The following is a 16,753-nucleotide window of genomic DNA, read 5'->3' on the forward strand; positions in this document are numbered from 1 at the left end:
AATCTGGTTCATTTTGTCATTGTAAGACACTTGTAATAATAACCCATTTTCTCCTTGATTCCTTCTTTGATCTAGGATAGTGGTTCTCGAACTTTTTAGCACCGGGTCCCACTTTTTAGAATGATAATCTGTCGGGATGCACTGGAAGTGAGATCATAAACCTGGATGGTGACATCATCTAGCAGGAAAATTTTTTACACCCCCATATGACAAAATCAAATCACTTACCGTAGATACTCGCCTATAGTAGGTGAAATTTTTGCCAAGTCATCGAGCTCCAATTCTCACTTCGCCTTATCTCCGGGTCAATCAGAGGGCAGAGCCTTTCAACTCTAAACAGTTTTCTCAAGCAGCAGACAGGTGCCAGGTTTCTCAAGCAGCAGGCAGGCAGGCACAGCTCCTTAGAAGCAATTTGTTAACCTTTTGTTCTCCTTCCTTCTGCTGCAGCCTGGTTCTGCTTCGCAAGTGCTTGCAAAGCAGGTCTGCTTTTTGAAACACCAGGATGGGAATCTTCCTTTCCATTTGAAGCAGGCTGCAATTCAGTGCACCCTTACGTAAGAATAACACCCATGGAAAGCAGTGGGTCTACTTCTGAGTAAAAAGGGTTGCAAATATATGCAGCTGCATCTCTCTGCTGTGAATTGAATTGCACACTCCCAGTTATGTGTTATGGGTTATATGTTGTACGTAGAGCTTCTGGCTTAACACACCAGACACCTTAAAGGTTCTCCTGCAGTGGTTCCCAACCTTTTTCACTTGCATATCCCTTGGCAGCCCATTTTCATTGTACCCTTCCTATTAGCAAAATGTTTGTAATTAGTAAGACAAGCCCTCATCTCCTCCATATGAAAGCCCAGACTTCAAGTATTCATCACATATTTTCTCTTTTCATCTGTTTGAAGAACAGAAGACTCTGCCTTTGCACTGTTTTGCACCAGAAGTGTGCTGAGAAACTCTGGGTGATTGATCACTTTCCATATTATGTTTCATCTTTTTTACTGTGCTGGTTTTCAATCACTGGTTCATACATGAATTGATGACCAAAAACTAGCTATTGGTGGGGCATTCACAGCCAACTAGCTGCCTCCCTTCCTGCCTTGCTGGTCCTTGCAAGGCATTCCTGTCTTGCAAGGCATTCTGGAGCATGACCTGCCTTTTTCTACCATTATTCCATTCTTTTTCAAGTACCCCTAAAGGTCCTGTTGAGTGTCCCTGGGAGTACATGAATACCAGGTTGGGAACCACTGTTTTACTGGTTTGTTGTTTACAGTGCACTTACTCTGATAGTGCTTACAAAAAGGTGAGGAAGACCAGAATTTAAAAAGATTAAAAATGTGAAAGAAAATTCCATGATTGTTGGCTCAAAACCTGCCCTCGACTTATCTGTGGGATTGACTTATAGACAAGTATCTGCGGTAATTAAATTGAGAGTGTGCCGTAAGTTTAAATAATTTTTTTAACTTATGGTTTTCACTTACAGATCAGCAACTGCTTGGGAGGGTTGGGAGGGTTCTTCTTTTAAGAAATTTTGAGAGAGAAGAACCCTCTCAAGCAGTTGCTGATCTGTTTTAAAAAGAAATAAAAACCTCAGGAAACATCCCAAAAGCTGCAATCCTATCCACACTTACGCAAGAGTACGCCCCATTGACTATCATTGTTAAAAGCATAAACGTAGTAGCCTGTTACAGATCTGCAACAGAAGGCATCTATCTGCAACTGCAGACTGCAACATCTGCATCTGCATCTGCAACTGCATCTGCAAAGGCATCTGCAACTGCATCTGCATGCCTGCAAAGGCATCTGCAACTGCAACAGAAGGCATCTATCTCCGGACCAGATCAGACGGAAAGCTCTTCAACCTCTCCAGACTGAGAGCAAAATCCAAAGTCCAGCTGAAATGTCTGCGTGACTTCCTCTTTGCCGACGATGCAGCTGTCACTACCCACTCTGCCAAAGATCTCCAGCAGCTCATGGATCGTTTTAGCAAGGCCTGCCAAGATTTTGGACTGACAATCAGCCTGAAGAAAACACAGGTCATGGGTTCAGGATGTGGACTCACCTCCCTGCATTACAATCTCTGAGCATGAACTGGAGGTTGTCCATGACTTTGTGTACCTTGGCTCAACGATCTCCGACACTCATTCTCTCGATACCGAGCTAAACAAGCGCATCGGTAAAGCAGCTACCACGTTTTCCAGACTCACAAAGAGAGTCTGGTCCAACAAGAAGCTGACGGAACATACCAAGATCCAGGTCTACAGAGCTTGCGTCCTGAGTACACTTCTGTACTGCAGCGAGTCATGGACTCTTCGCTCACAACAGGAGAGGAAACTGAGCGCTTTCCACATGCGCTGCCTCCGACGCATCCTCGGCATCACCTGGCAGGACAAAGTTCCAAACAACATAGTCCTGGAACGTGCTGGAATCCCTAGCATGTATTCACTGCTGAAACAGAGACGCCTGCGTTGGCTCGGTCATGTCGTGAGAATGGATGATGGCCAGATCCCAAAGGATCTCCTCTATGGAGAACTCGTGCAAGGAAAGCGCCCTGCAGGTAGACCACAGCTGCGATACAAGGACATCTGCAAGAGGGATCTGAAGGCCTTAGGGATGGACCTCAACAAGTGGGAAACCCTGGCCTCTGAGCGGCCCGCTCGGAGGCAGGCTGTGCAGCATGGCCTTTCCCAGTTTGAAGAGACACTTTGCCAACAGTCTGAGGCTAAGAGGCAAAGAAGGAAGGCCCATAGCCAGGGAGACAGACCAGGGACAGACTGCACTTGCTCCTGGTGTGGAAGGGATTGTCACTCCCGGATTGGCCTTTTCAGCCACACTAGACGCTGTGCCAGAACCACCTTTCAGAGCGCGATACCATAGTCTTTCGAGACTGAAGGTTGCCAATACTTAAGTAGCCTGTTAAAAGTACAGATCTGTCATATTTTCCCACATGCAGTCACATACAATGGTGGCACCAAGTTTAATACATTAAAAATAAAATACTCCTTGAAATGAATGGGGACCCACCTGAAAGTCGCTCATGACCCACCTAGTGGGTCCTGACCGACAGTTTGAGAAACACTGATCTGGGGGCTTGCAATTCAGTTCAGATGTGTGGCATATCATTATGGCGTCTTTTGTTTGTTTTAAATAAACTGTCCTTTAAATACACCAGTCCCTTTTCACCCCAGTGTGACGTCTTTTCCTGTGACTGTTGCTAGTGTCCATTCCCTTTTTATAAAACAAACAAACAAACAAAAGATTGTGAACCCTTTTGGGGACAGGCAACCATTGATTGATTGATTTTGCTGTGTGAACTACTCTTATTGAAAAGCAGTATATAAACATTCCTATTACAACTAGTACAGAACTAGTACAACTAGTACAGAACGCGGCTGCTCATGTGGTGGCTGGGGCACGTCGGTTTGACTCTGTCGAGCCGTTGGTCCGGCGGCTACACTGGCTGCCGGTTCTGTTCCGGGCCCAATTCAAGGTGCTAGTTTTGACTTTTAAAGCCCTTTATGGCTCGGGTCCGGGGTATTTGAGGGACCGCCTCCTTTCCTACAATCCTGCCCGTGCTCTTAGATCATCTGGGGGGGCCCTTTTGACTGTGCCGCCACTAAGAGATGTGAGAGGGGCGGCGGCCAGGAAGAGGGCCTTCTCGTGGTGGCCCCCGAACTGTGGAATACCCTCCGCTTAGAACTGAGAACTGCTCTCTCGTTGCTAACGTTTTGGCATGGACTGAAGACCTTTTTATTTCAAAAAGCTTTTAATTGTTGACAGGCTGGCTGGCGTTCTTGCTTTTTATATGAAAATCCATGGGGTTTGTTTGTTTTTAGATTTTTTAATTATTGTAAATTGTTTTTAGTGATTGTTTTTAATGTTGTATTTTTAAAGTGTTTGTAAGCCACCTTGTGTGCCCATTGGGCAAAAAGGTGGGGTATAAATTAATAAAATCATCATCATCATCATCATCATTATCATCATCATCATCTAAATTTTTTCTGGGAAATTGATAGTAACATATAAAGTGGGGTTTCCTTTCTTCCTGAAAATCTATTAGGTTTAATTGTCTTCATCTGGTAATGTGTGTGACTGGGAGGGGGGGATGAGTAACATGTTCCTATTTGTACGGTGGGATGTGTTGAGGAGGGGGGAGGAAGAGGCTGTGAGCATTTTTGTTTCAGAATTGCCAGTACTTGCAGAGACACAGGCGCTTTACACTTGTCCATGGGCAGCCTTTGCATGCTAATTTGCAAGCACAAAGGAAAAAAAAATTGGATTCAATTGTATTCGGTTTCCAAGACCCAAAGCCCCTGTTTGTGTATCTTAGTTGGCATGGCTGCTGCCAGAACTCCATGATCTTGATAGTCAAGGCATCACCTGCTGGTAGCAGTGCGGAGGGACCAATCTGCACCATGCAAGTCACACGTACCTCAGAAGTTCCACAAGCCGAGATCACTCAAATGTTCAGGCTAGATTCTGTGGAACAACAGAATTATGGTTTGTTTTTCAATTAATCTAATGCATGATCTTTCAGGCCTTTCTATTTCTTTTCCAAACTGAAGAGCCCATAAAATGTGGTAAGGTGCTATATCTCTGTCTGCATCTTGGGCCTTTCTACAAAAGATTAAGAAGAATATTGGCTGCTGTGGGGGTGCTCTCTTGACAGAGCTTGTTAATGCAGTAATAAGTACATCATTACTGGAGGTCAAAACTCTAAAACTACTGTTCTCAGTGATGTGTAAAGTGTGTTTCCTTTTCTCTCTTTTTTTCTCCTCTTTCTGTCAGGTGTAAAATGTATGGCTCCAGCAGTCAGTTGTGAAGATCAGAGAATACACCTTGGCTTCCTCCCTTTGCTTTTCATGATGTAAATGCACTCTGACCAATGGGCAGCTGAATCATGGACAGGCGAAGAAAAACTTTCTGGACTGTGTATTTAAATCAGTTCTTTCCGTCCCCCATGGGAGCCTATTAGTGGATTACAGCGGAAAAGAGAAAGGAGAAAGGGGAAGAAAACACCTTGAACTGGAACGCTATCCTACAATGAAAATTACGAGCACATCTTGTATCTGCCCAGTCCTAGTTTGTCTCTGTTTCGTGCAGAGGTGTTATGGAACTGCACATCATGGCTCCATCAAGGTGACCAGAAACCAAACCAAGCACATAGAGGGGGAAACGGAAGTGCACCATCGACCCAAACGCGGATGGGTGTGGAACCAGTTCTTTGTTTTAGAAGAGCACATGGGATCAGATCCACAGTATGTTGGAAAGGTAAAGTTTGATCTGTGTCTTTGGAGGTGACTTCTGTTGTGCAAACCGATGAAAGCTTCTTTGCTTCTGTTTAAAGCCTGCTGAAAGAATTAGGATGCATACTATCTGAATAGTAAACAGCAATTGATTATAAATGTCTTACTAGCTACAAGCATCCATGTATCATGGTCCAATCTTGTGAGCCTGCTGCACTGCCAGAACTTGTGTTCCTGCAATGCTTTACGGAGGTTGCGATATGTGATGCACCATAGAGTGCAGCTTGTCCTGTGCAGCTCACTGCCATGAACAGTGAGCAGTGGCAGTCAGATGACAGCGGCCTCCCTGGAGTCCCCCAGTGCCAGTAAGTCAGTGGCGGGAGCTGGCATGAGCAGGGAGGCGGAGGGAGGGGAGTAAGAGGGATGTGTCTGGGTGAGGAGGGGGAGGAATCAAGGGATGTGGAGGAGGAGGGGGTAGATCTGGTGGCAATTGAACATGCCAGATCATACCCCTCTTTTTAAAACCTCCCTCCCCCCTTTTCTTTCCTCTGACTTGCACCACCAAAAGAGGTGGTAAATGTCTAAGAAGACCCACTGGTGATTGGGAAGCATACAGGGTGGTGTAGTGGTTTGGGAAGTGGACTTAGACCTGGAAGTTCCAGGTTCAAATCCCCTCTCAGCCATGAGGCTTCCTGGGTGACCTTGGGCCAGTCACATTCTCTCAGCCTCGCCTACCTCACAGGGTTTTTGTGAGGACAAAAGGAGAGGAGCAGCTGTGTACACTGCCCTGAGCTCTTACTAGGGCGTAAGTGCAAAATGTTTTCACTTACCTCCTGCAGATATTCCAATGCAGGATGTGCTGCAGTGGAGTGCCCCCCCCCCAAACAAACAAACAAAAAACCTGAGAAAAGCCTGTTTAGATGATCATTCTGGCATTACAAAAAGAGGTGAGTCAGAAACTCCAATTTTGTGAGTGTTCCTGGACTCCTTCGCTTCTCACATTTTGCATTGCATCTTTGGCATGAAAACTCATGAGAGATTGATTTGAAATGCGTTTAGGGGTTGTTGTTTAGCAATAAGTAGTACAGACGATTTGTGCTGAAGTATCTGAACAGGCATCGTGTGTCTTCCCAACCTTGACCACTTTGGAGATGTTTGTTGAAAATGAAGTTGGAAGAGGTCAGGTTTAGCAGAGGTGGCTCCTGGGAACTTTTAATTTCCTAATAGCATTTATTTCTTGCCTTTTTTCCATCATGGAATGGGGGGGAGGGTCCCAGATGATCACCCATTAAAGCTCCAATCAAAATAGACTGACTTTGTTTCAACAAGGCAGCTTATGTGCTCTAAGTGGTCTGCCTTAGTACCCTTAGCATACATCATGGTCTGCCTTAGTACCCTTAGCATAAACTGTTTGGGGGTGGTGGTGAAAATATGGCAGGGAGGGAGCAATACAAAGACTTGTGAAGTATCCCCTGACATTCTATGACCTTTGATATAAAGACAGTTTCTTGGGTGTCTCCCTGCAGTTCTCTTCTTTGACCAGAGCTATGTGGATGCTCATGTTAAATTTCTGCATGATAGCTCTCCAGGCATCCATTGTATACCCTAGAACCAGGGTTGAACTCTGACGGTGTGTCATAAGATTATTTAACAAACAGAGACAGGGAATCCGTTTCAAAGTCCTCTGAATATGTTTGAATATTTGGCATTAGGAGTCCTGGTGAACAGAATCAGAGTTTTGTTCACTTATATCTTGTTTCATGTTAAGCAATCATGTTTGAGAGAGGCATTAGATCTTAAATCTGATTGCAAAACTGAAATATACTCTGCCTCTTTGTGTTGTATGCAGTTTGTGGGCAATTGTTTGAATAGATAGATGGCCTGTGTTTTTCTTTTTTTTTTCTTTTTTTTTTCCTTTCTTGAATAGAACTGACAGTATTCAGGCAACTATCTAAATGTACTCCTGTGACATTCCATCCAAACTGTACCCAGAATTCAATCCATTAACTGTGAGACATTTGTCAGTAAGTGGCTTCTAACCATCCCACGGTGATGTTAGACTTGAACAACATAGTACAGTAGTTATACTTATTGCAGAAACTGGAACTACATTGGGTTTTGCTAAAATTTCAGAAAAGGGGAATCTGGCTTTGACCCTATAATAATAATTAGAAAAAGTAATGGATGATGTTTGGTAGTGGTAATGAATGGTGGATAAAGTATGGGTGCAATTGCTGGGTTCTTCATAACAATGTTAATGTTCTGTATCAGAGGTGCTCAAAGTTTTTGGCAGGAGGGCCACAACATCTCTGTCACTGTCGGGGGGCCGGGGAAAAAGAATTAATTTACATTTCAAATTTGAATAAATTTACATAAATGAATATATTAGAGACGGAAAATGAATGAATTCAATCCAGTTTATGATTCTATTCACACTAATAAGAGGGGAGATCTTCATGCTCGTTTATGATTCCATTCACCCTAATAAGGGGGGGGGGGAGATATTCATGCCAGTTTTTATGATCCCATTCACACACACAAATGGAGGGGGGATCTTCCACACTTTCACACACATACACCTGCCTGTTCGCCTGCCCCCTCGCACTTCCTCCTTCCCTCCCTCGTTTGCTTTGGCCGTATGTGTTCCTGCCTGGCCGCCCACTCAACCGCTTGGCTGCCTGCTTGCTCCTGCATGCCTACCCACCTGCCTGCCTACCTACCTAACCACCCTTCCTCGCTAGCTAGGGTGGCATGTGCTGCTGCTGCCTGCCTGCCTTCTTGGCTGGCCGGCCAGCCGCCTGGCCAGCCAGCCAGCCCTCCCTCCCTCAAAGACATGTGCTGCGGGCTAGGCTGGGCTGGGCTCCCCTCCCTCGCGTAGGATCTCTCTCTCTCTCTCTCTCTCTCTCTCTCCTGCACTCCCCTGGCTCAGGTTGCAGGAAGAGAGGGGCGGGGAGCTGAGTCCAGCCGAGTGGAGCCCAGTCCAGCCCATGGGCAAGGCAGGGAGAGACCTCCTCCCTCCTGCAGGGAACCTCTCTCTGTCCTGCACTCCCCTGGCTCAGGTTGCAGAAGGGGAGCCAAGCCCAGCCGATTGGAGCCCAGCCCAGCCCATGGGCAAGGCAGAAAGTTATCAGCCGGCAAGCGTGCAGGGTCTTTTATCGTGGGAAGTAATGCGAGACCTGCAAGTCTCATGTTACCTTCCCACTATAAAAGGCTCTGTGCATGTGCTGGGCTTATCTGTCCTTTGCTGCCACTGAACTCAGCGGCAGCAAGGGAAAGCAAGACATGGAGCTTGCGCGGCGGGCCAGCGCAGGCTGGGGTGAGGGCCGAGTGCCCATTGGAGATGGGGGGACCCCCTGGGGCTGGATGGGGACCTGCAGTGGGCCACAAGTGGCCTGCGGGCCGGAGTTTTGGCACCCCTGTTCTATATGAAGCTTGATTTTAGCATATATGCCTATGTAATTTGCATTTCATATTTCTTCATTTTATCTTACTATTTGGTGCATTTTGATTAGGCAAGAACATAAGCAATCGATATAATTTAAAAGTCATCAATTATGCTCAGTAATGTTGAAAATACTGCAACGGAGCAGAGCCAGTGGAGAAGTATGTAATATATACATCTGCTGAGTTTATTTCAGTTTTACAAGAAATATTTCGGGCAGGAACATAAACTACTTCAGGAATTATATAGGTAGTACCTATGTAAGTAGGCAGTACCCTACAATGTGAGAAGTTGGCTTCTCTTGGGTGTTGGCTTGCTGCCTCTCTAATCAGCCAATTGTTTGTTGTCTTCGTTGAGAGAACACATACGATAGTTTTCTTTTTGCTGTAATCCTGGACATGCTGAAGAAAAAAGTTGACTGTGGATAACTAATTTAATTGTAGATTTCTACTTGAGGCCATTGACCTGTCTAATCAGTCAGTTGCTCTCTGCAGCCTGTTCTCCATAATTGATGACAACACACATTCACTAAGTTAGCCTCACTGCTAATTTTGCAGGAAATATTCATACCAGGCTTGTAAACAAAATAACTCTGGCTAGTTCCCTGTCATTTCCGCTTGAAGTCCCTGACCGCTTCGGTCAGGCAATACTTAGGCTCACTAGTCTATTCCACTTTGTTGCCTCCAGTGTGTTGTGTTACCATGGGATAGTTGTCCTTTCATGTTTGTCATGCCCGCTTTGGAGCAGCAGCATCACCAGAGCAAAACCATACATGCAAAAATTCTCATAACTCTTTTTTTCTTAGAACTCTTATGTCATTAATTGCAGAATATGTCTAAGGTGGCTGGTGCATGTAATGAAATCCATGTTAAGAGGGAGGATTGACTATCGCGTTCTCTCTGTTTGACAGAATGAGATGACACAAATGATAGTTCTGAATTTCTCCCCTAATATGGGTAATGTTCCCAAGAACAATATTGTTCAGAGACTAGAAACACTGTATGAAATTAATTCATATTAGTACTGCTGTTATGGGCTTAATGGAACAGGCAACATGATAAATACTCTTTTGAGGAATGGCGTTTCATACTGAAAAGGGTATCCAAGATCTTGAGAATGCTATTATTTGCCCCTGAGCCCTGAAAGTGCTCTTTCTGTTAATGGCAACTCCAGAATACATGTTCCCAAGAATGACAACTAAAATGGCTTAAGCACAGAGTTGGGAATTAGGTGATGGTAATCACTGATATAAATTGGGGGAGGTTGGACTCAAGGTGAAATTGGAAGAATTCTGCTCTGTCCCTCATCACAGTACCCATATACCACAACTGCTACATACAAGCCACACACAAAACCTTCATTGAGAAGACAAAAGAGTTTTCATATGGCAGAAATCAAGCCACTTTTGCTGCTTGACTCCGAATATGCTATAATTGTAACGTAGAAATTTCCAGATACTTTAATAGGCATAGCTGACAGCCTCTCAGGGTCATATAGATCCACAAGTGATGATTTAGCATGGTTTGCCCCTGCTAATTGGGCTAAGAAGCACCTTTTGAAGTGTTGCTTCTGTTATACGTAGGAGGTGAAGAACAACTGTATTCACTGCAGCACAATATCTTTTCCAGTGGCTGTTTGCTGCTATATATTTGGTGTCTATTTTTAGGTTTTGAGCTCCTCCAGAACAGGGACCAGCTTTTCATTTATTTTGTTCTGTGTCTGTTCAGAAGCAAGTCGAGTTAAGTTCAATAGGGCTTACACCCACATAAGTGTGTTTAGGATTGAACCCCCATTGAACTTTTTCTTGTGTCTGTGTATTCATAACAGTGATGTTCACTTTTTGGATTTACTTTACCCTTCTGAAAAACTTTGCTAGCCTTATCTCTTTGCTTCCTTTAGATGCCTAGGGTGCTTTCTTTGAACAAGAACCAACATTCACACTGAAATTTTGCTTTAGGTGAAATTCCATGTCAACTTGTCTAAACCTTTGGATGAAAATTATTGTACAACCTTGCATAAATGAACAACATAAATGTCAAAAGCAAATGTCAACATCAACAGCTAGAAAAAAAGTACTTCATTTTGTATCCTGTGGAACATAGTTTCCCTTGAAGTGATAGCCATCTTGCAAGATGGCTAGCACCACTCATACTAATGTAATGACTTCCCATCTTTGCTTCTATTGTTGGGTAATTGACATCATAGGGTGCTTGTCAGTGGCAAAGATGTGCAGTGTGTGAGAAGACTGATGATGATAATTTCACACACTTAGTTTGTGATTGCTTTTAGGATGTCAGTTGCAAAATATTGAATAACTCAAATTGCTGCCTCGTGTTTGAGACTGATTTCTGTTGTGGCCTAAGCTTTGGATGTGTGCCATAGAATGGAAAAGATAATGGCTATGTACATCTGTGCACATGAATTGAAGTATGGGCAAGGAAAAATGAGCCAGGTACAAAATATGGATTACTAAAATGCTCCTCAAACCCCCCTGCCCTGGGGGCGGGGAAAGGATCATCAGCAGTCAGGGTGCTTCAGCACAGTGCCCATCTATCTTGTTCTGTGAAGGAACCTTGTTTTGTGAATATTGTAAATGATAACATTATAAAATGATAACATTATAAAATGATAACAATAATAACAAAAGAAGAGATAACAAAGAAGTTACTCATTGCTGATGATTACGGGGCTGGGGCACCTTCCTTATGAGGAAAGGCTACGGCGTTTGGGCCTCTTCAGCCTAGAAAAGAGACGCCTGAGGGGGGACATGATTGAGACATACAAAATTATGCAGGGGATGGACAGAGTGGATAGGGAGATGCTCTTTACACTCTCACATAATACCAGAACCAGGGGACATCCACTAAAATTGAGTGTTGGGCGGGTTAGGACAGACAAAAGAAAATATTTCTTTACTCAGCGCGTGGTCGGTCTGTGGAACTCCTTGCCACAGGATGTGGTGCTGGCGTCTAGCCTAGACGCCTTTAAAAGGGGATTGGACGAGTTTCTGGAGGAAAAATCCATTATGGGGTACAAGCCATGATGTGTATGCGCAACCTCCTGATTTTAGGAATGGGTTAAGTCAGAATGCCAGATGTAGGGGAGAGCACCAGGATGAGATCTCTTGTTATCTGGTGTGCTCCCTGGGGCATTTGGTGGGCCGCTGTGAGATACAGGAAGCTGGACTAGATGGGCCTATGGCCTGATCCAGTGGGGCTGTTCTTATGTTCTTATGCTGTTGTTGTGCTTGTTTTGAAGAAACAAGTTCATCAAGCAAGCTAAACCAGGTCAAGGTTGACAAAGCAAATTAAATGAATTGGAAGTGAGCTGTCAACATGTGCAAATGTGAAATTGAATACTTGGGGGGAGGGACACCCGTTGTCATCTCTGTGTGCATTTTTGAAAGAGTTACTAGTTTCAACTCAGTTGATGACCTGTGTTGTGTAACTGTATTATGTAACTGCTGGAGAGGGAGGAGTATTACATCACAACCAGTGAAAGGGTTCATTCCTGGAGCAAAGGTACATCATCAAACACTCTGTTGTATTTGTGAACTGCGTTTGCTGGAATATGCTGAACAAAGCGCTAATTTACACCAGCCATAAAGGCATGTGAAAAACATTTGCCTTGCAAGATTCTATGTGACAGTTATCTCCTTTAAGGGAACTTACAGCTCAATCCTAACTAACTTTCCAGTACTGTTGTACCCATGCCACAGGGGTGCATGCTGTGGCCTGTGATGGTATGGCAGTCTTGGAGGTCTCCTCAAGATAAGAGAATGTTTATTTCTGTTGTGGCCTAAGCTTTGGATGTGTGCCATAGAATGGAAAAGATAATGGCTATGTACATCTGTGCACATGAATTGAAGTATGGGCAAGGAAAAATGAGCCAGGTACAAAATATGGATTACTAAAATGCTCCTCAAACCCCCCTGCCCTGGGGGCGGGGAAAGGATCATCAGCAGTCAGGGTGCTTCAGCACAGTGCCCATCTATCTTGTTCTGTGAAGGAACCTTGTTTTGTGAATATTGTAAATGATAACATTATAAAATGATAACAATAATAACAAAAGAAGAGATAACAAAGAAGTTACTCATAAACTAGTATATTTAGCTCCTGTGGTTGATCCTGGTTTACTGCCTGATACTGCGATGCAACTGATGTAAAGCCTACAGTTTTACATTATTTGTAGATCTATATCTGTATTTTTACCTGTGGACAAAGGGCCATGTTTTTTCTTTCCATGAATAGTCATGTTTGTTTCCAGTTATTGTCAGACTTACAGCCTAAGTCTGACTGGATTCCAGTGGGATTAGTAAAATAAATAACACTGTTTTCGAACACCTCTATCCATGGATCGTTTTGTACACTGCTCATGTCTTCTCTCTCATGACCTTTGTTCAAAATGGCAAAGTACAGTAGTACTGTACTTCTGGCAGGTGATAGGTAAAGAAGGTATTGTTGGTGGCTTAAAATTCTATTTCTGAATACATGATGAAACCAGCTTGTCTGTCATGACCTGCTCAGGTCAGTGTTAAAGTGATTCAGGATAGTTGATCCCAGTTTATCTGAGCCAGTTTAAATGGCTTGGAGGCCTCCCTTTGACAAGGGTCTAAATTTAGGGCCCAATCCTATCCAATATTCCAGTGCCACATCCTGTGGTGGTGGGGGCAGGCAGTCAATAAGGCCCCCTAAAAATAAAGGAACGTTTAGCTGTAAGTGCCTTTCAGAGGCCTCTAAGCGATGAGGGGATCCTCAAGGTGTGGTATCTGGGACAATGTACCCTCTTGCCCCCCCTTAACTATGCCATTGCTTGGGACAGAGCAGGAATTGCCAGGTATATACTGTATTCTGCCTTGAGTTTTCATGGCACTGGGTCAGCTAAAGCAAACTCACTGGAATATATATAAGTAAGAATATTTACTCTGACCCTGTCCATTTCTACTTTAGATTGAGAAATCACTTTTATTTACCCTTCAAAAAGCCACAACTAATAAAACAGGAAGGGGGAGCAGCACTCCTGAGACTTCTATCAATAATCGGTGGAAGAAAATATATTTTGATTAAATAAGATTTTAGTACTCTGAGGGCACAATCCTAACCGGCAGTTATGCCTGCATAGGTGGCCCTGGAGGGTCGCAAACGTGCCATAAAGCACATTTGCACCTCCATGAGCGGGAGCTGCGTCGGTGCATTCAGATGCGCTGCTGCGCGGAGGGAGGCAGAAGCGTCTGCCGCGGCTCCCGCGCCACCACTTGTGTTGGCGCAAGCGCACCAACATGCGGCAAAGGTGGGCGTGGGGAGGGGCGGGAGGGGGTGTCACTGGGCGGGGGAGGGCGGGCCCAGGGGCAGGTGTGCGGGGAGCTGGGGGCGGGGCTGGAACCCAGTGGTTATGCCAGATCCCAAACCCCGTCCCCGGGGCAAATGGAACGGCTTCAAGCCACTCCGTTCTCCTTTGACTTGCCCCACCTTCAGAGGTAGCGCAGGTCCAAGGAGACCTAGAGGGGCGTGCAGCCCTTACCCAGGGGTAAAGGGAAGAGCTTCCCCTTGCTCCTGTCTGAGCCGCTGCTCACTGCAAACCCGCATTGGATGCAGTGCAATCCTCCTGGCTTGCCTGCTCCAGCGCAGGTTTGGATTGCACCCTGAGGCTCATAAAAAATTTCTTTTATTGTTTATAATTGCTACTATGGGTGTGTGTGTGTGTGTGTGTGTGTGTGTGTAAAGCTACAAGGAAGGTTATATTGGCATTCCCCTCTCTCTGCTATTGTATTAAGCTAGTAAACAAATGTTCTCAGTACCAAAAGCACAGAGAGTGCTGGCAAATATAGGGCAGGACACATATATTAATGTGCTAATTTGTCCATCTTTAATGTGACCATTCCAGTTTATTGCTTTGGCAGTATTATTCCAAGCACTTATTGCAAAGTTCACTCCTTGTAACGGTCACAGTGCGGTTACTGCTAGCGTAGCGTGCAGCAGAGCCACTCCAGAGTGCTAATTGCTTAATAAATGTAACCAAACCTCTTTGGTGCTTGACTGAGCCTAACTGCTTCTTCGGTGTCACAGTGCAGTAATACAGAAGGTTGCAGTAATTGCTTAATGGACAAATCAGTTGCTGAAAAGGTGGTCTGGAATGGTAGCGAGAAGTATTTCGGTGGGACTTCCTTTTGTGTGTGTGTATGTGGAGCAAAAGAGGTTAAACAGCTCTCTGGCTGAGGTGGTATATAGTTGGGGCTTCAGTATCCATGAGGTATTTGTTCTCAGACCACCGCCCCTCCCCCCATGGTTACCGAAAACCACAGATAAGCAAATCCGCTGTTTTCAGCACCTTAAACCTTCCAAAGAGGTATGGCGCTCTGCTCTAGTCACCTCCAGAGGGCTTTCTGAAGTTCCGGTCCCCTTCAGAGGGTTCAGGTGGAGCCAGGTCTGGCTAAATGCAGGTCTGGGGGAGCCGTGTTGAGCCAGATCCACAGATATAAAATCCATGGATAAACAGGTTCCACCTGTACACTATCTTAGCGTGCATTATATTCTGCACTTGAAGGATAGAACGAAGAGTGACTGTTCTTAATATTATTGTGGTTCTTTATTAGGATTTTTATTAGGGACTCAGGACTTGAACAGAAACCTCATATTTGATAGGAACTAAATGCATCATAATAGAGGTTTGAAATTTGGTTCCACTGCATAGTTATCCAAGCAAATACAATGAGGAACACATTTAATTTGGCCACATTTTGCAGTGGTGGCCATTCCCTCAGTGGCCAATTGGTTGATGGGTATATTTTGAAAAAATTTCTTATGGCAATTGACAAGTGGAATTGGGAAATAAAATGAGCAACCCTGCAGCATACACAGAGTTAATAATACTTAACATTTGTATCACACTTTTGAGTGTGCGCTTCATGTGTATTATCTTGCAATAGCCCGATAAGGCAGAAACGCATTGTTACCCTCGTATTGCCATTGGGGAGCTGCCACTGCGAGTGATTGGCCAGCCCAAGGCCACCTTGTATCATGGCAGAGATGAGATTTGAACTGAAGAACTGAATTGCAGCTCTGTCTCGTGGCCTTAATGCTACACCAACTCTTTACTTCCTATAAAGTTTCCCATCTGCTGACCAGACCCAGAATTGTTAAGCTGGATTGCTGCATCATGAACTTTCAGAGTATGCCCTGGGGCCCCTTGTTAAAGAACAGAACCTGAAGGAAGCGGGAGAGGCTCTAAATATATGATAGCTACCTATAAGCAAGATATTTTTATGAGTGCTAAATTAGTTGCATTGCTTTCAGCTGGCAATGAGAACCCATATCTTAGAAGAGAGCTAAGGTCTTGTTTAGAAAACAGATCATCATCTATTTAGAAAGTGTTCCTGGTTTGTTTTCGTGACTGGGGGATTGTGTAATGGAAGGCTTCCATCAACGCAAGCTAAAACCCTACGCATAGAAAAGTAGCATGTTCATAGCAGGGGAGACGGAAATGAGTGCTGAGCTCATACATTGGAGAGTGGGAGGAGCAGAGGTTGGCACATTGTAAGGCACATGGTAAGGGGGCCAACATTTGGCATGCTACCTCTGGTGTCAGGAGACCTTGGGCCGCTACTGGGGGTGGGGGAGAATTCAGCATGTAGAATATTCATTGGAACTGGAGAGCAGACTTCTTTACAAATACATTTTGTAGCCATTACCAGACACAGGATAACTTTATCCTGAAAGTGGCAAAACTGGCTGACTGCTACCTGCTTGTAATTTCCTAAACAGTTTCCTGTTTTTAAAAAGAAGCTTCCTTCTTTCTCATTGCCTTTACAAAATTTTGTTCTTATGCCAAAGAACACCACCTACCATTTTTTAGATCTTCCTGAAATTTGTCTCCTAATACCGGCAATTGTCCCTTTGATTTGAGGACCATCTCTCCCTTTTAATGGCATGAGACTTAGTCTTAGTAAATGGAATGAGAAGGGTTCACTTGGAAACAAGAGGAACAGCCCAAGCTGACAGCTTTTGCAATTTCATGCAGGGTGCTGCAGAACTACAGCATGAATAAATTAGGAAATTGAAAAGCACTTATA

At 44.4% G+C, this 16,753-nt stretch overlaps 1 protein-coding gene across 3 annotated transcripts in view; it reads left to right on the forward strand.

The window, feature by feature from the left end:
* The first annotated feature begins 5,040 nt into the window (after positions 1 to 5,040).
* The window catches only part of CDH18 (cadherin 18), a 181,570-nt gene continuing 169,857 nt past the window's right edge, over positions 5,041 to 16,753 (forward strand). For all 3 annotated transcript variants that reach the window (XM_066625975.1, XM_066625976.1, XM_066625977.1), the window contains exon 1: positions 5,041 to 5,268. In XM_066625975.1, coding sequence (XP_066482072.1) covers positions 5,041 to 5,268 — 228 coding nt within the window. The remainder of the gene's footprint in view (positions 5,269 to 16,753) is intronic.

Source organism: Tiliqua scincoides, chromosome 4 (genome assembly GCF_035046505.1).
Source record: "Tiliqua scincoides isolate rTilSci1 chromosome 4, rTilSci1.hap2, whole genome shotgun sequence".
Classification (NCBI taxonomy): Eukaryota; Metazoa; Chordata; class Lepidosauria; order Squamata; family Scincidae; genus Tiliqua; species Tiliqua scincoides.